At 37.9% G+C, this 25,506-nt stretch overlaps 1 protein-coding gene across 1 annotated transcript in view; it reads right to left on the bottom strand.

Annotated features, from left to right (window-relative positions):
* Nucleotides 1-25,506, bottom strand: part of LOC122794922 (probable ATP-dependent RNA helicase DDX60) — a 2,165,155-nt gene that overhangs the window by 1,734,811 nt on the left and 404,838 nt on the right. Inside the window, exon 6 of the mRNA XM_044063515.1 lies at nt 19,230-19,400. Within this exon, the coding sequence (XP_043919450.1) occupies nt 19,230-19,400 (171 nt within the window). The remainder of the gene's footprint in view (nt 1-19,229; nt 19,401-25,506) is intronic.

Genomic DNA, 25,506 nt, shown 5'->3' with positions numbered 1-25,506 from the left:
GGCAGGGGTATAAAGGAACCAGCCAACACCATTTTCTTCAGTTTTTCTTGCCCCAGATGTCAGGTGCCCCCAGAAGGAAGGCAATACATAAATCTGTGTAATAATGCAGTGCAATATAATCAAAATACAGTAGTTGCAAGCAAATACATCATAAATGAATACCCCAATCAGGTTGTATGAGGATGTGTTAGCCTATAGGCCTGTCCCAAGAGGGGAAGGAGGGAGGGAAACCAGGACTGCAGCTGTATTAGCACTCAAACATTTACATTTATGGTAGGTACAAAACTGTACTATGTTCATCGTGCATACAGCTGCAGTCATAACAGATGGGTAGAATCCCAAAGCTAAGAAAGGGGTGGTAGGCACTAGGTGGAACTAGGAGGAGCCAAAATGCCCTGCAAGACTGCAGTGGCAAAGCCTGCTCTAGATTTGGAGTATAATGTTAGGTTGTAGTGCTTAGAGAAGGTATGCACAGAACTCCAAGTGGCTGCTTCCAAAATATCCTTGGTAGGAACTCCTTTGAGGAAGGCTGCAGAGGTGGCTGTGGCCCTGGTGGAATGAGTTTTAATGCCTGTAGGTACAGCTTTGCCATGAAAGGAATAGCAAAAGCGTATGCAGTGGGCTATCCATTTTGAGATTGTCTGTTTGGAAATTGGCTTTCCTTGAGCTCCTACCGCATAGGCCACAAAGAGCTGTTCTGATTTTCTGAAAGGCTTTGTTCTGTCCAAATAATAACAAAGTTGTCTGTGGATGTCCAAGGAATGTAGTAATCTCTCCCCTTTGTTTTGAGGATTAGGATAAAAAGTAGGTAAATGTATGGCCTGATTTAAAGCTACCCTGGATACCACTTTAGGCATAAAGGACGGGTTGGTTCGTAAGGAAACTCTGTCCTGTTGGAAGATGATAAAAGGCTGGACAGCCATGAGAGCCTGTAGTTCTGAAACTCTACGAGCTGAGGTGATAGCCAGAAGGAAAGCTGTTTTCCAGGACAAATATTGCAAATCTGATGAGGCAGCTGGCTCAAAGGGAGGCAAGGTCAGTTTTTCCAGAATGAAATTAAGATGCCAAGCAGGTATTGGTTGCTTCCTTGGAGGTCTTAAATTCTTAGCCCCTCTGAGGAACTGTCTTAAGAGAGGGTGAGAGAATAAAGGTGGATCAGTGTTGTATTCTGCAGAAATGGCTGAGGCATGGATTTTGATGGAGGAGAAAGAAAGTCCACTGCTTAGCAGTTCAGCCAAATATTGTAGTATTTGAGGTAAATTCAGTATTCCAGGATCCTGGCCCTTTTTCTCATTCTAGACACAAAAACGTTTCCATTTTGCGGAGTAAGCTTTTCTAGTTGATGGCCTTCTGGCCTCCAAAATGACATCCTGCACCTCCTTGGAGAGTAGGGCCTGTAGTGATGCTAAGGAATCTTCCATGCGGCTAGATTGAGTGTTTTTAGCTGGCTGTGAAGAGTTTTGAAGCTGTGCTGAGTCAGAAGAAGAGGCATTAGAGGCAGGGTCCATGGTGGCGAATGCATCAGGCTCCTCAGGAGTGGGTACCAGTGTTGCCTTGGCCAGTCCGGAGCAATGAGAATCATCTTTGGTCTGTCTGCTCTGGTTTTCAATAGAACTTTGGGCAGCAGAGGAAGAGGTGGGAAGGCTTAAACTGTCATTGATGTCCAACTGAAAGAGCGTCCACTCTCCAGGCCTTTGTATGGAAGATCCTTGAGCAGAATTTTGTCAATTGATGATTTTTGTGGGAGGCAAAGAGATCTATGTCTGGCCTTCCCCATTCTTGGATTATTTCTGTAAAAACTTCTGGGTGCAATTTCCATTCGTGTGGATCTGTCATATTCCTGCTTAGGTTGTCTGCCAGCATGTTTTCCTTGCCTGGCAAGTACTGTGCTTGTTGTTCCATTTGTAAGTCCATGGCCATGTTCCAAAGTGACATGGCCAGTCTGCATAGGGGGTAAGAATGTGTTCCTCCCTGTTTGTTTATGTACCACATAACTGTGGTGTTGTCCGCTCTTATCAATAGTTGACCTGGTTGTAGAAGGTCCTTGAAAGCTATAATAGCATTTATTACTGCTAGCATTTCTTTTTGATTGATGTGAAGGTGCTTTTCTTTTTGGGACCATTTGCCCTGAATGCACCGATCTGTCATGTGTGCCCCCCAGGCGTAGTCCGAGGCGTCTGTTGTGATGACCTGATTTGCTTGAGGCTTGCTGAATGGAAGACCTGTGTTTGTTTGACATGCTTGAGCCCACCACAGAAATTCCTTTTGCAGGCATGGAATTAGTGGTATTGTTGTTTCCAAACTGTGGCTGTGTTGAGACCATATGTTTTTCAGGTACCATTGTAGTTTCCTCATATGCAGCTTTGCACATGGGATTAGTAAGATGCAAGATGCCATGAATCCCAGAGCCTGCAGGATTTTCCTTGCAGTCAGCCTGGTGCAATTTGCTAGTGTTCTGAAGTATTGAATTAGTTGCCCCTGCTTCTCTGGCGTGAGGTAGGCCATCTGGGTGTTTATGTCCAAATTGGCACCCAGGAAAATTATCTTCCGAGAGGGTATTAGCCTTGATTTCTTTCTGTTGACTGTGTATCCCAGAGAGTTCAACAACATTATTACATAAGCCAGATGTTTCAGAAGAATGTGCTTGCTGTCCGCTTGGGTCAGGCAGTCATCCAAATAGGGGTATATTTGTATCCCTTGAAGTCTGCAGTAGGCAATTACTGATGCCAGGCATTTCGTGAATACTCTGGGTGCAGTAGATAAGCCAAAGGGCAATGCAGAGAATTGATAATGGGTTGAACCTGCAAGAAACCTGAAGTACTTTCTGCAATTTTGTCTGATAGGGACATGCAGGTATGATTCCTTGAGGTCCAATGTTACCAGCCAAGACTCCTTGCCCAGCATGGGAAGAAGTTGCTGTAGAGTGAGCATCTTGAATTTTGGTACCAGTAGAAATGTGTTTAGGATGGATAGGTCCAAAATAGGTCTCCAATCTTTTCCCTTCCTTGGCACCAGAAATAGCCTGGAATAAAAACCTTGACCTTGTTCGTGCGTAGGTACCTCTTGAATAGCTTTCATGTTTATGAGATCTGTAATTTGCCTTTGTGCCTCTGCCCTTTGATTGTGTGGCAGGTTTGGCATGCCTCTCATTTTTGGAAGGGCGTGAAAATGGAATTTGTAGCCTCTGTTTATAATGTCCAGGATCCATTTGTCCTTTGTTGACAATATGCCAATTTTTTGAAAATAATGCCAGCTTTCCTCCTAAGGGGCTGCCATTTGAGACTTGGTTGGCATGTAAAGGGGAAAGTCATTGGGCTTGCTTTCTGAAAGATTGCGAGTTATCCTCACCACCTCTTTGTGTAGGAGCTTGCCATTGTCTGCCTCTAAACGATCCTTGGGATTGTCCTCTGCCTCTCGGGCGCCTGTATCTGCCTCTTTGGGGTCTGTCTGTGGCAGGAAAGGACCAGTTTTTGGAAGGCCAATTTCTACTAAAACGTGGGGGTTGTACCTGTAGAAATTTTTCACAGTTTGCATTGATTTAGCCTTTTCCTCCATTTTCCTTAACACCTCCTCAGCATTAGCACCAAAAAGTACATCCTTTTGAAGAGGGGCGTCTAGTAATTTAGCTTTGACATGATCAGGCAAGGCTTGTTCCTTGAGCCAGGTATGCCTACATATGACTGATCCTGTAACAGCAGCTCTACATGAGGCCTCTAGAGCATCAAAACCACATTGTAAGGTATGCTTACCCACTTGTTCTACACTATGCATCAAATCCTGCAACTCCTTCAAGTCTGGTTGTTCAGGTTGTGACATTTTACTTTTTCAATTGTGATAACAAAAACTGTTGGTATTTTAGCATATGAAACTGACAGTTTAAGGCCCTCATGGATAAGGTAGCCGAGGTATATACCTTTTTTCCCCACCTTTCTAAGGATCTGGAGTCTCTCTCGGAGGGTAATGGATTTTTAGCAATGGAGGCCTTAACTCCCTTGGGGCCCTGTGGATGGTTTCTGGGTCAGCAGCATGGCTTTTGTATAGAAATTGGTGTGAGTCAGGAACCCTGTAGTACCTGTCAGGCTTAACTGGAGCTGGAGGTAGAGAGTCTGGGTTAAGGCAAGCCTCCGAGTAAACATCATCTAGGATGTCCATGACAGGAGGTATAGCCAGAGGTCTGTGATGAGGAAGCAAGAGAAATTCCCTGAGCCTTTTCTTGGAATCTGAATAATCTTGGCCTTCCCAGTGGAAGTGTTCCCTTAAGGTATGCAAAGTTTCCCCAAATGAGTAATCCTCTGGGGGGGGAGACAGAAGGGACGGACTCCTCTGCATCAGAGTCTTCAAAAGGGGAGTAAGAATGTTCCTGATCATCAGAATGCTCTGAAATAATGGAGCCCTGATCAGAGGAGGGGGAATCTTCCTCCACTCTGGGCCTTTTGTCCGGAGGGGGCTGAGAACCTCTGATAAGAGTAATTAAATCCTCAGCCATTTTAAGCATCTGTTTCTTAGGCATGGGGCCTGGAGATGGGCCCTGTGTAGCTGGTCTCTTAGGGTGCATGGTTGCTTTAGACTTTGTGAAAGCCTTGATGGAGAAAGAAGAGGAAGGTCTGAAGACACCTTGAGTGGAGGTGGACCTGTCCACATTCTGAGATTCAACGCCAAGAGTGGCTTCGGTATCTGTAGTCGGGGTGTGGGCCGAGGAGCCTGCGACCTCTGGCACAGGAGACACCGTCAAAGAAGTGTCGTCGGTAGTCATTGGCTGCGTAGGTGCCTCGCTGAGAACCAGACCATGTGTAGTCGGCTTTGGCGTGGTGTCGGTAGAGGCCATGGACCTCGTGTGTCGGTCCTTGTCTTTGCGTTTTTTAGACAAAACCGGAGTCGGAGTATCCGACGACATAGTATAGTTAAATGCTTTCCCAAAATAATGCTGGGCGAACTCCGCCCAACACTTAATAGTGCGTTTGTTGAATGTAGCACAAAAGCGACAGACCGAGACATCGTGGTCTGGGCCTAAAAAAGGTATACAGAGGGAATGGAAATCCTTATGCGGTATTTGCTTCCCACAAGAAATACAATTATTAACTTAGTCTGACATCGGTCTGAGGCAAGAAAAGTTTACCCCAACGGGGTACTTAGCTTTTTAGAAGACTTCGGTTTCCAAATTTTTCGTAATCTCAGGAGCTGGCCGACTTTCACTTGCGAACTGCTTCTGCTTCGGGCACCGCGCGGTAAGAAAGACTGAAGAAAATGGCATCGGCTGGTTCCTTTATACCCCTGTCGCACTGACGTCAGGGAAGAAGCGACAACTACCGACGCCGGACCTAGACTTTGGAATTCGGCCGACCGAGGACCCACCTGACGGCAGGAGAACCCATCTGTTATGACTGCAGCTGTATGCACGATGAACATCCAACTGTCCCCCTTACTGCCAGTATCTCTAGGTGTCACTCAAGGGTCTATCCTCGGTCCATTACTCTTCTCAATATTTACAACCAAATTGCATCATCTTCACTCTCTGCTACTATAGTGCAATATGCAGATGACACCACTCTCATATGCGCCACACCCACCCTGAACAATCTAAAAACCATAACCCAGAAAAACTTTACCTTAGCAGAAGAATGGTTCGCTAACATCAAGCTTATACTCAATCCCAAAAAAAACAAACTCATTCTCTTCTACCCTGGTAGATCTCCGCCCATAGACAATAGTTTCATCATAAAATCTAAAGATAACACACATCACCCCAACTCCACGCACTAAACTCCTAGGCATTGAAATCAACAGTAATCTGAAATTTGACTTCCATATCGCCCAAACAATCAAAAAGGTCAACAAAAAGATGGGACTCCTCTATAGGAACCACCAATACATGACCAAACATACCAAAGCCACCATAGCTAGAACTCATCTACTATCCATCCTCCTATATGCCTCCCCTATCTTAACTAACCTCCACCAAACAGAACTACCCAAGATGGAATCTTGCTACAAGACTGCTAAGTTCGCTACCGAGGCCACCCATAGGTCCCATCATTGCCTAGCCCTAAAGCAACTGAACTGGCCAGAGTTTCCACAGCTGCTCCTACTCAACCAACTAACAATCGCACATAAGATCTACTACCATCCTGACAAAACCCCCACCCTGAAAAAACTAATCAGCCCCTATAAACCCTCCAGAAACTTAAGATCTGCACACATGAACCATTTAAATGTCATCAAACACAGAAATGAAGCTGGCAAATCTCTCCTTGCCTAGTCCATTGTCAGATGCAGGAATTCTCTCCCAGAGCACCTCACTTCTACATCCTCAACAAACCAGTTCAAAAAACTACTCAAAACAAATCATTTAAAGAAATGGCTATGCCCATGTCACCCCCCAGGGTAGCCTATACTAATTCTCATTTAGACAGCAATGATAATTTTTTATATTGTTTGCTAAGTATGCTCAACTACATCTAGCTACCTTATGTTTTACCCTGTGAATACATTTCTCGCTGTACTGTATTCTTTTAGAAAAGGCAAAAATTTGGGTGCCTATTTTAATCATTATAAACATCACTCTGATTCTAGGAATTTGCACATGATTCAGACATCAATACTTGGAGATAAACTTATGGGCTGTATGCCTTGTGGACATTGTAGCAATTGCAAATATGTATTAAAAACTAAACATTTTTCCAGCAACAACAGCAGTCACATCTTTGATATAAAGTTTTTTGCCAATTGCAATACAGATTGGATTATTTATATGGCCTCTTGTAGCTGCCATGCATTTTATATTGGCCACACATCAAGACCCTTCAGAATACGTATATCTGAATATTTGAGTGATGTCAGATGTGAAAGAGCAAGTAATGCATTGTATAAACACACCCTTAAACACAGTACAGCCAAATTTCATTTCACCATTATTGATAAAATAATTGGTGACAGAAGCAATAAATCAGGATGGCATACCAAATTAAATGCAAAAGAAAAGAAATGGATAGTAAAACTAGGTGCTTTATTTCAGCCTGGACTTAATGAATATTTACGAATGATTATATGTATATTCATGAGCTCACCAATCGTGTTTTGCTTTTAATTGTGATGTATTGTATAAAGGATTTCAATTGTGTTATGTGGATTTACACTGATGAAGGCTAGGTAAAAACCATAGCCGAAACCGGTCTGTTTATTGGAATTCTCTACCAATTAAATTGGTTTTCACAGCTCCCAGTTGCTGGCTTCATTTCTGGTGAATTCATAATTATTTTAGCTGTGCAATAGCTTCCATGCAGGGGAAGGTTCTTGGATGCACATACTCTGTTTCCTGCTGGAAGTCTGTGGTTTGCTGTGTAGTTGTATCTGTACCAGATACTATATTCAACATACACACATATATAACCTAGGTTGAGCTCTTTCTGGCTGATTTATACAATATTTTTCAACCAAGTAATGAGTGGAAATTCCCTCAGCTGTAACATCTTTGTCAGTATTGTTAAATGACACAATATAACTTTGGCTTTTCGTCTGTGTGCCTCGTGGATGTTTGGTAACTTTTTTTGCATTTTTGTTCACAACGTCGACTTTGGACAATTTCATCAGCCACAATACTGAAGGATTTACTCATCAAACTGTGGATGCTTGTTGGGTTTTCTGTTTTACAGAACTACTATAACCTAGTGGAACTGGCGTTACATTGCGGATGATGTCTTTATGCCATGCGCCATAAGCTATACGACAGGTAGATCCATTTAATACAGCTAAGCTTTTTTTACGAACTTTGGCCTCATTTGTAATATATGTTAGAGTGGACTGATTTGTTTTTGCTGTGAGTATTAACATTTTTTCTATTTTAAGTCTATTTTCATAGACATTATATTATTTTTGAGACTACATTACCAAATAATTGAATTTGCAGACTCACTTTGCAACAACTATTGCTTTTGGACAACGTTAAACCAGTCATTAGGCCCGCGTTTCAAAGCAAGTTGGTCGGATTGTTTTTTCAACAAACTTTGGACTTTTTGGACTAGTATTCTTGTCTATACCAAGTATTGGGACATTAATATATTACTGTTCTATCTGTGCTTCTTGCCATTAACAAATGCTTTGCATTCCAATGTCTGTTGTTTAAATGACATAGTTTGTTAGACCTTATTTTCAATATATGTGGTTTGTCAGGGGTTTGTTATACTTCATATATTTTATGAACCAATGCTTAGTATTTCAATGTCTGTTGTTTAAATGACATAGTTTGTTAAACATTAACCCAATACATGTTGTTTGTCAGGGGTTTGTTATATTTCAAGGACTATATGTTTATGTATTTTCACTTGTTACCACCATTTATATTGTGTTTTTTTTAACATATAGAATTCTACTTGAATTATCTCAATAGAAATTCAGTCTGCCTTGAAAATTATTACATTTTTTGATTCAAATCACATTCCACTGGCATTTTATTCTTTTTCATCAGCCACTGGTACACATATTATTGTCAGGGTATATATTGATATAACAATATTTTTTGAATCAACCAATATTTTTCTTCTAATGTCTGTATGACCTACATATATTTGGACTCTATTTTGTACATATTATCCTTGAGGAGCTATATATATAATTTACATATTGTGGGCATCTTTTTGACCAACTATATATTTTAATTACATCACCAACTTCAGTTCATGTCCTCTCTATAATTTCTATTTCCCACATCATTGGCCCTAATTTCACCAAGTTTTGTCCTCCATTTTTCCACAGCAATGCAGGATATGTTAATGTTTTAACCAGGTTATTGGTTTTTGAATATTTGGACATTTTGTATATATATTGATTGTTGTCCTTGTTCCAAACAATACCATAATATATTATTGATTTGGACCTGTGGAAAGATTTTGCTTTTTATTGCATCACAACTACCATTATTTTCCTTATTTTTTTCTTGGAATTTGGACGTGGCTGCTTCTGATACACATTTTTGTGATATCTTATTGGTTTTGATCAATCCAAATTTAGGCCATTATTGTCCTGATAATAAAAAATCTTTTTGAATAAACATTACATAGGACGTGGTGTTGTGGGCATATTATAAAGGTTTGTTGTAGGGCCACTGCTGTCCAACCAGTTTTATTATTGCACCTTTCATTTTCAATATGGATCTAAATATAATTCTTATTGGCCTTTACTCTGACAAGGATGATTTAGGGGTTTTTGGTATCGGACAACCATCTAATATAGTCAATTTCAATAATACTGATCATCCTGAACTATGCTGTGAAAAATTGTTTCAGGACTTAAACAAAACTATGAAAACATTGAGATCTAATGTGTGGCATTTGAAATTATTCAAGGCCTATATGGCCAAGGGTATAACCCCTCAAGGACTTAGGGTAAAAATTCAACCTCTGGTTACTGAGGCTGATGAACAATTAACTACAGCATGGTCAAATATTCAACAGGAATGTTCTATGAAATTCGTGGAAACACTATCCAACTATTATGAACGGGTCATTGATCAAGAAACACTGATAGTCAGTAAATTATGTAATGACTGTTATCAATATAAAGATGAACCATTTTTTTACAACTTATTGAGCAAATTAAGCTCTGACTTATTCAGTTTTGAACACCAACTAAAGGAAAGAAAAATTAAAAAGTTTTTAAGGGACCAGACTGATTATGAGAAGGCCAACCTTTTAGACAGATTAGACAGGTTAGATTCCAGGGCAGCAATAGAAATACCAACCAATCCTCAAGACGAAAACGCCCTAGATCTATTCTTAAGAAACATAACACTTTTACAGATTCTTCAGTGGGTGAATCTTCCTCTGGTACAGATATTGATACACTACACACCATGGACTCCCTGAGCCCCAAACGCAACAGCAGTGGGGCCCCTTTAGGCCCTAAAAGAGGGGAGGCAGGAAACACAGAAAAAGTCAGAAGTTTACAGAATCTGATGGAATTGTTGACGAACAAATAAATACAGATGCCAGTACTAATGTATTGAATATTTCTGACATTGTACTATCTGAATCACAAATTGCTCTGTTAAATAAAGGTCTTTGTTTTATTCCTGTTTTTTTTTGTGTCTGAGGACATTTTTGCACAGGGTATAGTAACATTTTGTAGATTAAATAACCTCAAATTACATTTCCAGGACAAACATGGACAAGACCATGTGACTGATAATTTTAAATATCATAGATCTACTTTTACTCCACCCATGCATCCTTGTGTAAGCCTTTTTTCAACAGAGTGTTCTCAAAGATCTACACTTTACATCCAACATGATTCCACCCATGTTGAATAATATTTCTCAGATTGATTCCACTAGTTTAGCAGAACTAGTTGACAACAAACAATTGGTAATCATTTCTGCTGACAAAGGAGGTGCTGTTGTTATGAACTGGTCTGATTATGATATTGAAGCTCATAAACAACTGGATGATGCCAGATACTTTATGAAAATGCCATTAGATCCTACTTCCATGTTCAAACAACAAATTGACACTTTTCTTAACTCAGCAGTAGAGAATGGGATTATAACATCTAATACTCATAACCACCTTACTATTACCGATCCAGTCAGTCAATATATATATTTCTTTCCTAAAATTCACAAAGATCCTCTCCACCCACCAGGTAGACCAATAATGGCAGGAAATGTCTCTCTTACCAAACCTCTTTCCGAATTTCTTACAAAATACTTTAAGCCTTTGTTAAAATGGTAAGATCTAGGATCCAGGACACGACTGAATTTTTGGACATTATTAATGACATGCAAATAGAGGACAACTGGTGGTTATGTACCCTTGATGTTAGTGCACTATACACAAATATTGCACATTGGGCTGGACTGGATGCTGTTGAATACTGGCTTTATAAATCACAAATGTACAAACCTGGCTTTAACACTTTCTTGATATGTCTGACTGAACATGTTCTCACAAAAAATGTTTTTTTCTATGGTAAACAATGTTACCTTCAAATCAAAGGTACTGCTATGGGGGCATCTTTTGCCTCCAGTTATGCTGATTTATATATGGCATATATTGAAGATCAGATAATATATGATGATGCAGACAATCTCTATTTGGCTGAGATCGATATCTGGCGTAGGTATCTAGATGATTGCTGGATGGTGTGGAGGGCTGATATTGAATACTTGAACGAGTTTGTTGAATATCTTAATGATAACAAATGGGGCCTACATTTTACCATCAATTATGATAAATACAGGATTACCTATTTGGATGTATTAGTTACCAGAAATGCAGACAATACACTCAGCACACAAGTATTCCGGAAATATCCCAAATATAACACCTTACTCCATGCCTCCAGCTTCCATCCCAAACATATAGCCAGAAATATTCCGAAATCACAATTCATTAGAATGAGACGCATTTGTTCAGATGACAGCACCTTTCAGTATTATCGCCAGGATTTGACTGACAGGTTTAAACAAAGGGGCTATAGCATGGGTTATGTTACCACAGCTAGTAATTATGCATCCCAACTTAATCGTGATGATCTCCTCAGATACAGGAATAAATCACGGAGCAATAATATTTTACGTTTTACAACTACCTATGGCAGAAATACAAACAAATTTATTGATATCATTAAATGACATTGGAACATTCTTCTAGCAGATTCTGCTTTGTCCAACCATATACTTGACACATGTTCATTTTCTTTTAGAAAAGGCAAAAATTTGGGTGCCTATTTTAATCATTATAAACATCGCTCTGATTCTAGGAATTTGCACATGATTCAGACATCAATACTTGGAGATAAACTTATGGGCTGTATGCCTTGTGGACATTGTAGCAATTGCAAATATGTATTAAAAACTAAACATTTTTCCAGCAACAACAGCAGTCACATCTTTGATATAAAGTTTTTTGCCAATTGCAATACAGATTGGATTATTTATATGGCCTCTTGTAGCTGCCATGCATTTTATATTGGCCACACATCAAGACCCTTCAGAATATGTATATCTGAACATTTGAGTGATGTCAGATGTGAAAGAGCAAGTAATGCATTGTATAAACACACCCTTAAACACAGTACAGCTAAATTTCATTTCACCATCATTGATTAAATAATTGGTGACAGAAGCAATAAATCAGGATGGCATACCAAATTAAATGCAAAAGAAAAGAAATGGATAGTAAAACTAGGTGCTTTATTTCAGCCTGGACTTAATGAATATTTATGAATGATTATATGTATATTCATGAGCTCACCAATCGTGTTTTGCTTTTAATTGTGATGTATTATATAAAGGATTTCAACTGTGTTATGTGGATTTACACTGATGAAGGCTAGGTAAAAACCATAGCCGAAACCAGTCTGTTTATTGGAATTCTTTACCAATTAAATTGGTTTTCACAGTTCCCAGTTGCTGGCTTCATTTTTGGTGAATTCATAATTATTTTAGCCGTGCAATAGCTTCCGTGCAGGGGAAGGTTTTTGGATTCTAGCAACTTTCCAACATTATACAAGCAATGTTTAAAAGGTGTCTCTGTTTTTTCGCTTTTGTCCCCCCTCCCCCCAATAAATTTTGGCTTTTTCCAGATTTCTTGTGTTGCAAAGTTCAGAGATACAGCTGAGTGTTGACTAGATTTTACGAGGAGCTGAGAGATGTAGGGGAGCAAAAGTTTAGTGCTGCTTATGCAGAATCTGCTTGCATTGTTAACAGCACCACAAGTAGTATACTTGCTTTTAATGCAGAAGTCTGTGGGTTCTACTCCCACAGTAGGTAGATGCATTGCTGATACTGTACTGTGTTGCAAAGGGGTGGATGCTGCAGTCCTTTTCCTAGTAACTATGAACCTGTTATCAGTTTGCCATCCATTCCCTATTGCAATATTACTAGCTTACCATTTTTTTAGTGTAACATAAGCAATTTATTCCTCAAGGGCAACAGACACTTTATTTGTAGATGAAACAATGAAATATAAAGTTGTTTACTAGCAGCAACATCTTCATTAGTTACAGATATTTACTGATACTGGTGGACTGTAGAAGTTTGAGTAGACTTTTATGATGGAAATGTTCTAAATTGGGCAGTTTTGTCATTATTGGTGCATGCATTTTGTTTGTTTACTGGTAAAAATGTTCAAAACAGTACATTTAAAATGCCCTCTAAAACTGTACTGTAGTATACAAGGAATATAATTTAATACAATCAGGAAGGTGTATCAAAGAGCATGTGTATGTTTCGTGTGCAAGGGGCTTGTGATTTGAAAACAGCTCAAAGTTAATCTTTATTTGCCACTGCAAAACATATTTTCTTTGAATGTGGGTTTCAGTGCTGTTTCAATTAATGTGAGTTTCAAGGGGAGAGATATTTTAATGCTGTCTGTTTTCATTGTGAGACTTCATTGCACTGTTTAGCAACTATATATTAGTGTTTGTGCTGTAAAATGCAAAATAAAACTTTCAAATGAAGTCCAAATCATTGCAGAAGTAAAGCAGTATGCACATTAGTGTTTATGGTAAATGGGGTGAAATAGCCAAGTAATGGTTCATTGGAATGGCTGCAGGGGGGAGGCTCCTTTTGACCTTTATTTTGTGAGGGAGGGAAGGGTGGCAAACTCAAAGACAGCCCCGGCTGAATTATACCTCTCAACTGCCCAGATGTTTGCAGAATGAATAGATTTTTGCTTCTTAGTTTTGGTTTGTTCCTCATAAAATTTGTGGTCTTCTGACAAATCATTTAGGAATTAAGTCACTAAATAATGACAGACACTGAGTTTCAGACTTCATAACCTTCAGAAAAATGCATGCTAAAGCAAGACCTGTTATTCTATCAAGTGTCTCAGTTTATATAAGAGCAGTTTTAAGTACTGTTTATATGTTTCCCCCAATATATTTGGCCTTGTCCAGATTTCCTACATTAACAGGTTGAGAGGTACGTACAAATAAATTGCTTTATAGAATTAGGCATATCCAAACCTTTCAACTGTCCCCAGTTTTAGCTCAAAATGTTGCTCTTCCTCTAATAATCCCTCTGCAAAATGACACTTTTGGAAGAAAACGTAGAGGGTTTACAATTAATAAATAACTGTAATAATCAGAGTTACAGATTACTTTTATTTCAGAAATGCATGTAGATTCTTTTATTTTGTCAGCTGCTCAAGTTAACAGCACTAATATTAAAAAAGTGTCCCTTCTTTGACAGGTTTCCAGCTGCATTGTGTGGCTATCTTATATTTTTGCATCACATTTGTGGTCTGTTTTTCATAAAATTGTGGGTTTTTTTTGGAAAATTAGTGGCAAATCATTAAATAATGAAAATAGAAAATAATGACAGACATTTGAGTTTCAGATTTCATACCCTTTAGAAAATTCATACTAATGCAAGACTTACTATTCTGTTTTCTTTCTAAGTTTATAAGAGCAATATTTAAAAATTGCCCCACTTCTATATATGGCTTTGTCTAGATTTCTTGCTCTGACATTGAGAGGTATGACAAATATGTCAGGGCCATCACAGTCAGCCAGAGACATTTCAAATTGTGACATACTTGTTGCATCCCACTCCCACATGTAGCAACTCTGGATGTGTTCAAGCAAGGCAACGAGCAGTTATGCAGTGTAAATGTGCAGAGTATCCCCCATCCAAGGTAGACACAAGTACTACAGTGGCTTTTCATCTGTCCTTGATTTTGCAGAATGTTCTGGCTTCTGTCATATTTTTATACTGTTGATTTATGCTTATTATTATTCAGAAAGTGCCTGTTGCTCTGTGTTTAAGTAACAATGCTTTAATGGCCATCAGGTAAGCTTGTCTGAGATTGTAAGATGCAAGTAAGCTTTAATAAGTATACTGTTACAGAACTGCCAACATTGAAAGCCTTTCTGTTGTTGCCATGCAGAGAATACTTACATAACTAGATAATGTATAAGCCATGGGTAATGAAATGCATATGACAGTATTTGTATTAAAGGACAGGATTACATTATTTTAAGAAGCTCATTACATTTGTTGGAGACTTGCAGTCATCTTTGCAGGCTTTACCTGTAAACTAAACAGAATGCCAATTGATCGTGTGTGGTCCATAACCTGTGCAGTAATACTTTAAGAAATGTATCTTGAGCTTGTTTCTTGTTTGCTTTTCATTTTTAACTTTGATCATGTTTTCTCCATGAAACAAGTAGATAGTTGTCAGGCAGCAGGTCTTTTCTGGATAAGAAACATTTTTACAAGTGGGGGTATCACAAAGATTTCAGCATGTTACTTGGTACTTTAATAAAGCTGAATATAAATTATAATTAGAACTGCAGTGCAAGAAGAAGTGGTTTGAGATGAGTGCTGCTTGTTTTTCTTATACTTGATTTTGACTGGCATACCAGTAATGTATTTAAAAAGTAATTTATTTTTTCATGTCTCACAATCTTTTTGTTTCCATTTAGATATTAAGTAAGCTGTCATGCAGCCAATGCACTGAAATATTATTTTTTTCTACACTTAATTTTGTCTTGATTGGATTCTCATAATGACGGTTTGGCACCCAGGGCAGCGTATTTAAACAAAGTTACAGTTTTTGTGGTTTTGAGCATAGCTCCTCCCCTTTCTAGTTGGTCACACCCCTTCCCATTGAACCCACCCATTCAGCTGTCTCCTGCAGCCCCCCCCCTTTGATTTGAAGTCACCAGCCACCACTGCCTAACAGTCTGCTAGGAAGTGACCTGTGCCGTAAATAGAAAGCATCTTGGGACCCATTGCTGATGGATTTACTGCACATCAGCAAGTCAAATGGCATCAGAAATACTTGGTCTAGGGATCTAATCCTCTTCTGCAACATCAACAACTCTCTTTTGGCAACCAGTATAACAATTTATTTAATAAATTGGATGCAGATCCTTAAAGGGAATAATAACCAAACGGAATATTATATTCATAAAGTAGCAGAAAGTATTCTAAGAACTAGGTCAACATGGGAAAGTAGAAAGGAGATTCTGTCAATAGGGATGGCTGCTAGTAGGGAAACTGACAACAGGCAATAGGGGGCTGGAATTTATTGGAGAAAACTGGCACAATAACCAAGGTATTAGGAGCAAACAGAGAGGTAAAGGTAATAGAATGGGAAGGAGCCAAGCATTTATTTAAACTGCAGGCTAGAGATTGACTTCCTTACCAAGGACTGATAAAGTATAGACAAAGAGAAAGAAATGGGGAGATCCTAAGTAAAAGATCAGCAGTGGCAGAGTTTTTAATAAAATCTAGAATAAAAGCTGCTGTTAAAAAGGAATAATTAGTACAACATATACAATATTGTATTATAGCTAAAAGAATCAGTCAGAGGAGTTTAGAAAGGATTTGGAAGAAAGACTGGATAAGAAATTCACAAATAAACAATGGGGGATACATGTATACTTACCAAATATGCAACAGAGTCTGGAAAATTTAAAATCTTTGCTTGGAAGTGTTTACATAGATATTTTTTATACCTTAAGTAAACTCTACAGAATTTATTCTGAAGTAGACAAATGTTGGAGGTGTGATGGGAAGTAAAAGGTAATTGGGAACATATTTTCTGGGAGTGCAATGAATTGGCAGACTTTAAAGATTCCTGCAGACTGCCCTGTCAGAGGTACTGGGTGAGCAAATTGGTGTAATGAAGGAAATGATTTTTTGAGCTATTATACAGAGTAACAGTTGCCCAGACTTAGTAAGGCCTTGCTTCTTCTTCTTTCGGTTTTTCCCATTAGGAGTTGCCACAACAGAACAACTGCATGCAGAATGATCGGCAATGGAGTTTTATGGTGTTGAGTTGCCAGTCCGGCAGCCAACCTTCCACAGAATGCACACACAGACACACACACACACACACACACACACACACACACACACACACACCAATTTAGAGTGTCCAATCCATGTGCAGCATGTCTTTGGGATGTGGGAGGAAACTGGAGGACCTGGAGGAAACCCATACGACCGCAGGGAAGACTCCGCCCAGAAGGCACCCCAGCCGAGAATCAAACAGAGCACCTCTCACTGTGAGGCAGCAACGCTAACCACTACACCACTGTGGCCACTTGCGGAGTATGGGTAAGGCCTTACTTAGTCTAATTAATTATGGTGGCTGCCAAAAAAGTAATGACTAGAAAATGGAAATCAATGTTTAAACTAACTTAACTAGAAGTAGCCACTATAGTAACAGAGATAAAACAAGTGAAATTGGGATCTTTAGAGATGGGTTAAGAGCAAATTGCATAGGAAAAAAAATCGGAATTGTGGAAGCAATACATGCAGAGGAGGAATGAGGTTTAAAAGATGGCAGGATTTGAATGAGTTGTATAATGGTTGATTGACAATGATTGCATAGATTATAACTGATGCATAATGTTTGCAAATAAAATTATGTCAATATAGTTTGTGATGTATAATGTTTGCAACTAAAATTATGCCTGTATGGTTTGTTTGCATTTATATAAATGTATGATCGCCTATGTCATATGTGATAATTTAATAAAGATGTTTCTTGTTTAAAAAAAAAAGATTATAGCATATTAACTTAAAAAAATAATTCAATGAACACAAACATCTCAAATTAAATAGAAATCCAATATGCATATGTTTATCCGGGTGAATCTCCATTAAGCTTTCAGGCTGATTTAGAAAACTTAAATATGCTTAAATTCAATCTACTTACAAGATTATCTGAAATCAAAATGAACATTTTCACATTTTTTGCAACAAATCCATTTTGCTTATTCCAAACAAAACTCTTTGAATCTATTAATAAATGTTTTCTGAACTTTTCAATAAGTAATAAAATCTCATTGTAAGCTTAAATATTCTCTCCGATTTCTAGCAAAAGATTGGGCTTAAAATGTCAAATGTTCCACTTTTTATAATATCATAACACCTGTTAAAACTTTTCAGTATATCTGGGCACTTTACTTCTGGTTCAAATAAAATCCCTTTGTAGTTTTGCATTTAGGTCAATTACTAATATGGTATTTTTTCTCCCACATCTCTAACCTTTGTGAAGAAAACTTTGAATATTTTTCAAACTCCATTTGTTTATTAAAGTAATAAGGCTTTTTCATGTTTGGAAGATAATTCAAATACTGGTACTAATAATAACCACTTGAACTTTTAGACTTGTAAACAATAAGTTTGCATCATTTGCTAATAGGTAACATTTTGATTTTTACTGCAATTATTTTAGGTTTATGGAACCTCAAAGCCAGCACCAGTCCATTGCTGAATTTAATAAGAACCGCCGTTGCAACACTTTTCCACATTCTGGATTGGTTAAGTTTATACTGATGTCGTCTTTTAATGGAGTATTGCAAAAACAAACAGTATCTCTCTTTTCTGTATATAAAAGTGTTAAATTCCCAGTAATACTTCAAATTTAATTCTTCAAACTACTGGTTGTCTTTAATCTCCTATAACGGTATGATCATCATCATCTGTGATGTCATCTGCTATCATTTCCCCATGGTACAGATTGGACTTCCTGTGCCAGTTATGTGTGGTGTCTTATCAATTCATACAGTTTACAAAAACTGATCTTTTTTAACATTTTATGTGACACTTATCAGTCCTTTTGAAATGGATTCCTATCATCTGTTTTAGACAATGCTGGCATTCTGTCTCATGTTTTAGTTGTTTACATGTTTGTTTCCATTTGCTTCCCATTGGCCATCACGTTCTCTGCTATCAATCAATTGCCTCATACCCAGTGATTGAAAGCTAATTGTGGAAGCTGTCACTTAGACTGCCAAGATTTTTTTTTCCGTTTTTTAGCCCTGACGGTTGCAGCACAAGTCCATAGTGCCCAAATGGTGGTGTGTCATAAACCTTGAGACTAACATTTACTTTTCCATGTGCAATGTAATGACCATGTCCCCTTTGTGCTGCCATCTTTGTGTGACACCCTAGTCTCCACTGATGATTCTACCACAGAACATGTGCCAGGACGTACATTACTTGACCCTTCCCAACAAACACAGTTAAGCCAGGTTAAGCCTCCTCATTCATCTCCTCCCCACACTATGTCTAACAAGCACCTGAGTTACCAATTAAATTCAGCTCACCTGGGTCACAGCCAAGGCTTTATGACTCTGAGCTGCTGTAGCTGTTCCCATATTGGGATGTTTTGGATTCACGGTGAATTGATGAATAAAATTATGATTATTTAAAAAAAAAAAAGAAAGAAAGAAAAAACTTAAAGAAATCACAAACAGCACAATGCAGTTTATACCTTTTGACATTTTGGATCTGACTCTTCTTTCACAACATCCAGGGATGCTTCTGTAGTCAAGATTCTATTGTACCACCTTAGTATCGCTGAACAGGTTACAACACAGACCACTCGCCTGACATCAGATCCCTCTGGCCACAAACTCTTCAGCATGAGGAATGCATAACCAACCTTTTACACAAATAAGAACAAAATGATATACTGGTGATATAAATTTAGTATGTCAGCAAATTGTTGCAATCTATAAGCTTTTGTACTCTGAACAGAATGCATAAATAACAGTGTGATTTTTTTTGTGTTAGCTGTTTATGTTTAGTTATGTTTTACCAGTTATGTTTCAAAATAATTCTGATTCCTTACCTTAGCTGCTATCAAATGTAGTATATTAACCTAAGTAGAAAATTCACAATACACAGTCCATTTACTTACTGACTAATAAACATGGAACATTAATAAATAATATGCATTATAATAAACTGCAGCTGACTTTTTTATTTATCTCTGAACAGGAACAGGACCCTGGCTACTACAGGAAGTTAATTACAAAGGAGGACTACCCCGCTGAAGCTGAAGGTTCTTGGTTAACAGCTACATATCAATAAGTGGTAAAAAGAACTAATAGCTTCATACTGGCAAGGAAAACGTGAGGTTTCTCCCTAAGTAAGGACATAGCACTTTTACATAAAGGTAACACAAAAGGAGATGCTACTAAACAGTCTTCCATTCTTGCAAGCACACAGGTTAGCACCAAATGCATGCATGTAACCTTGCTACCCCTCTGAATTCTCCTTCCCTCCATAAATACTTCAGACTTCTAAGAAGGTCCAATGACTACCATCACTAGAGTTCACAAACTGTAGTCCTGACAGTTACCAGAGGATTAAAGCTATGACCTCTAAATTAGTTACTTCCTGCAGTCCAGGGTTGGATTCCATACTTCCTGCAGTCCAGGTTGGATTGCATTCACCTACTCTTTTATTCTGAGTAAGTCATTTAACTATATAGTTCTCCTAGGCTGCCCCTGAAAAGAGACATTTGTGCCCAGTGAGCTTACCTTTTAACGAATAAAATAAAAGATAAATAAATAAATAAATAAATAAATAAATAAATAAATAAATAAAATGCCTGACTCTCATTAGCTCTGCAGGACTTTGTGACCCAAGAAAGGACAGACTTTACTACCTCATTGTTTTGGTATATCCTGTCCACCTTTCCACCTTAATATCACCCTCATAAGTGGTGTTTCTCATATACCTACCACCAACTAATAAAATTACACATTTCTCAGCACCTTCCAGTCTGACTACTGTTTTGCCACTACTAAGCCAAAGGAATGCTTTAACCTGTATTAGCGCTGTTATTTAAATGAAGATGCATTTATAGACTTTTGCAGTGACCTGTTACACTGCTAACTATATTGACAGTGGAAACAAATGTACTTACTGAACTGTTCCATGATGACTTGTTACAATAACTGAGCACATACATAGTTTTAAAATATAACAAAAATGTATCAGTACAGATATGCTACAAATATATACTGCACTACTGAGTACTCTCTCCAAGATGAAAGAGATAACACTGGCTCACCATTTGACTAGACTAATTCTTTCACCAAGACTTTTTAACAATATTTTAAATATGTATCACTAGAAGCTGCTAAGGGCTGGGGATGCATGGGACAGCCCAAAATCACATAATGTTATATAGGCTTAGCAAAACATGCAGGAGGTGGAATGCATGTATGCTGAAGGCATTAAACTCCTATTCCTTAATGGTAAGAGTCAGTGGAATAAAATTCCAAAAGATTTACTTCTGGTTACAGTTTTCAAATACATAAGTGATAGCTGAATCAGAAACAGAGTTGAATGTGTATATTTCTTCAACATTCTATTAAAATTTATAAAATGGATTCTCAAGTTTCTATATATTTTAACAGCCAATCACATTTTAAAACTGACTTACACATCAGCTTTTAATTGTTGCCTTAGTTTCAATAAAGGGGTGACAATCTTAATTTAAGGCCAAATAACATATACCTATGAGTAATGTACTTGTCATAGCAGTATACATTGGAGGAGAGGTCACTGCAATGGAAAATAATAATATTTGGTACAGCCAATTATGATTCCCTCTTTTCTGTCCAGTGTTTTTGTCAACTGTGTCTTTACTACCAATGAGGATTACCACTGGTGTCACACCAACATCAAAAGGTTGCTTAGTCAGTGATAGAGACATTCACATATAGCCAGTGTTATTAGAATCCTCTTCTATTACTTCAACATTCTTTCATCCTCATAAGAAATGTGTTTATTTAAGTCCATTATACTCTGCCCATGATGTAACTTTAATAAGTACTTCAAAATGTACCAGTAGAAACAGTCTAATAAACACAATAATCACTGGCCACAAGTATACATCCTTTAGAGAAAAAAATGGAGGAAGGCTTTACTGTTACAGTGCCCTTTCTTTGAGTGCATACTGTAGTATGCAGCTATTCCATCTTCTTCTTCTTCTGGGGAAGGAAACATTAACAGTAAATTATGCCATTTATATTCTAAGCAGTATTTGGTAACCCAAGGAAAGTATATAGTCATAGGCCTCTGTATAGCACAGCCATGTCAAAACCTGTCCTATTTCTGTGCTTCCAACTTGTAGTGTTTGGTAAACACCTGGACTGTGGTTTGGTAAACACCTGGACTGCATTCCATATGACTTCTTCCAAAATGTCCTATGCAGGAATATATTTAAGTGTGCTGCTAAAGATGTTGGTGCCCAAAAAGAATGTGGTTTATTGTACTTATCACGGCAAAATTAAAGGCACTAAGACAGCCACATAGATCAAGTCTGTCTATTGGAGGACAGATCTTACTGCACCCCCTTTTAAGAAGATAAATAGCTGATCCATTTTTCCTACATTCCTTGAGTACTTTTGCACAGGATTTCAGTTCTATATACATCTCTTATAACTACCAAATGTTGCCCTTAATATTAGTATTTTGAAGAGATTCAATTCACTAACTGCAATTCATTTTGAAAGATGGTGCAAGTAGGAACTCAAACAAGGACTTATTTAAAAATCTTTCAACCTGAAGTAACAGTCATCAAAAGAAAGACTCACTTCTTATGAAATATATTTTATATCTAGCAAATGTCGGACATAAAAGAGACAGAATTAGCTAATCCAACAAAAACTTCAAATCCCCAGTGGAAAAATATACCTGCTAGATGATGTACATAGACTCTGTTCTTAATCCCCTGGTTGTTAGTTTAAATTCTTATCTATGTGATTCTTGGGACTTTCTCGAACACATTAGGAAATTTAAAGCTAATTTTATGTATGGAGAAAAACATTTGATTACGTTCACTGTTGATATTGTTTCTCTTTTTACTAGCATACCATGGTACATTGGGGTTGAATATATTAAACTATATTTGTCTTCTAAGTCTTTTTTTCCACTGATAAAGTAAATCTTATTTGTTCCCTCTTAGAAATACTACTTGAAAACAATTATTTTTTGTTTCATAATAAATATTACCAGCAGGTAAGTAGCACAGCAATCGATTCTGCAACTGCATCTGCCTTTGCTAATTTAGTTTTAGGTAGTGGGAGAGCGAAATACTCCCCACTATTGCTAGTTATAAAAAAAATGTATTTTTCAAGTGTTATGTGGATGATTTATTTTATTATAAATTGCTCACATTCATTCTTTCCAGTCTCAATATAGCAAGTGGCTTTTTGCTTTTATTTGTGTTTGATTTGCCACTTATTTGTCTTTTCTCTTACGCCATGATATTCAGCTCTGTGATACAGTCATAAAAGGGATTCATGTGAGACTAGAAAGACTTGTGCTGGTGAAAGGCATGATTCTGGTTATGAACAAAACAATCAATGTTTAGGAACTTCACCAGCCTGCCCCACAGAATCTTTTCTGCAACCTTTCTTATGATGAAAGTTAAACTAACCTGTCTGTAAGTGTTTGGTTTTGTTCTAAATCCTCTGACATGGAAGAAAACTACTGCCATCACCACTTTTACATTTGTCGAAATACTCCAGCCTTTAAACAGAAACTCTGTATTTCTGACACTGATTTATCAAACACAACTACCACTTTTTCTAGTACCTTCTGAGACAACTTGCCTAGACCTTGTTCCTTATCTCCCTCAGCTTAGCCTCTTATTTCTCAACAGTCATTTACCGTCTCTCTGTATGTCCTTCTCCTCATATGCTTCCCCAACCCATATTCACAAAGTGCTTCATCACTTCCATGTAAACAAAAATGCAAAGAACTCACTTAGTAGTTCTACCTGTCTTGTAGCATTTCCAGTCTTTTCCCTATACCTTTCCAGTAACAAAGTGGGTGCTGCTGAATTCTCCTGTACTCCTTAATAATTAAGAATTTATTTTGCACATCTCTTACTTCTCCAGCCATTTCTCTTACTAAGGTAATCTTTGCCTGGAAGATGGACAAAGTTACTTGTTTTATATTAATTTTATTCATTCATTAATTGGGTAAGCCCAATGAACATATGTGAGACACTTCAGGAGGGACATGCCGGCACTGTCTGATTAAATGAGTAACTCAGAGTTGCACAGTAAGCAACTGGAGGATCCTGTTTTCACCTTTATTCCTTCCTTGATGTAGACCCAAAGTTTCTCCAATGCTGTCAGCCCTTGCTTTCATACTAATTATCACAGAAGGTCAGATTTGTGGTGCATTTGGTTTCATAAATTTGTAGATTCTCATCTGATGATTTTGAATGTTTGCAGTTCAGTCAATTCACTGTTGGTTTTCCAGTATCAGCACCACATACACAAACAGACACACATGGAAATATACAAACAAGGTCAAAAATTCACACTGGTATTCAATGCAGGGCCAATGATGAACACCAACTTAAGCTTCACGATACACTGGAAAACATATCAATATTTCTTCTTGAGCATGTTCCTAAGCTTCTTGCATCTTACTTAGCCAGACAGATAAAGATAAATTAATTTCATGTTGCTTTATTAGAGATAAAGTGTGCCATGCTTATATGGGGACAATTTCAGTTTTCTAATTTCCATCTGGGCACTAGTTTTTAGATCAATCATACTGCTTGTGTTACTATACCCACTGCTGCATCATCATCATCGTCATCATTCTCCTACAGCTCCGTTAGCTTACTTTAAGCAAGTGTCGAGCATCCCATTCCAGTTATGTTTATGCTCACCACAGGAAACCTATACCCACTTTCCCTTTGTTCCACAAGGTCTTTTTTGCTTCTAATGGACTCAGCTAAATGCAGCAAGCCCTGAAACTACAATCCAAGCATATGCAAAATAAAAATCATGGAATAGCATTTCAGCAATCCTTTTTCCTAGAAGTTGACATGCAAACAACTTCTACAAAAAGGATCGCTGAGACAGCATTCTATATCCTTTGATTTTAATTTTAGGACTTACTTTTAAGAGAAGCTTGTAAAAAAAGATCGCTACACCAACTCTCCATGACTTATACTCTGCATATACCTGTAAAGTGATTTCATGTCTGCTGCATTTTTACTCTCACATAATGCTGGTTCAATGACTCGTGTGTGTGAGTGGGTATTTATTTATTAAAAAAATTATTTACTTATATTTGTTTACCAGGGTAGTGTAGTGATCAATGTTGCCCAATTTCCGGCTCAGCCCTAGTGAAAAGCAAAACATTTCACAAACACAAAATACAGAAATGTAAGCAATAACAGAGTATTTCAAGCTAGTTACACAACAAAAAGCTGTGTAAATACATTATAGTGAACAAGCAAAGTGCAATTGTAACTGTAAACATTAAAGGTATCCTCCACCTAGTAAATGAGAAGTACAAAAACAAGATGAGCTCATTTCACAGTGTTTAAATCTGTGAATGGAACTGAGCTTTGGATAAAGATCCCTATTTGCAGCTGCCTGGAGAAAAAAGAAAAGGAGAAACTATAGAACATTAATACTGACACTGTTAAAGGCTTGTTGATATGGCACATTGGAGGGGAGAAGCAGTGTGTTTTTATGAAAACCATCTAGAAGCACATCACAGTGTCCATTACTGTCTCTTACTTTCTTCATAGTTCAACAACAGAAGTGTACACATGGCTATCTTTCTTGGGGAAGGAAGTCAGGATGTGTGTGAAGGCAAATGGCCATTGATTTAACTTCTCAGTGGTAAACAGTTTGGTGTGTGTGTGTGTGTGTGTGTGTGTGTGTGTGTGTGTGGTGTGTGTGTGTGTGTGTGTGTGTGTGTGTGTGTGTGTGTGT

This window comes from Protopterus annectens, chromosome 2.part1 (assembly GCF_019279795.1).
Source record: "Protopterus annectens isolate FY-2018-M chromosome 2.part1, PAN1.0, whole genome shotgun sequence".
In the NCBI taxonomy this organism is placed as follows: Eukaryota; Metazoa; Chordata; order Ceratodontiformes; family Protopteridae; genus Protopterus; species Protopterus annectens.
This window is presented reverse-complemented; position numbering and strand designations above follow the sequence as displayed.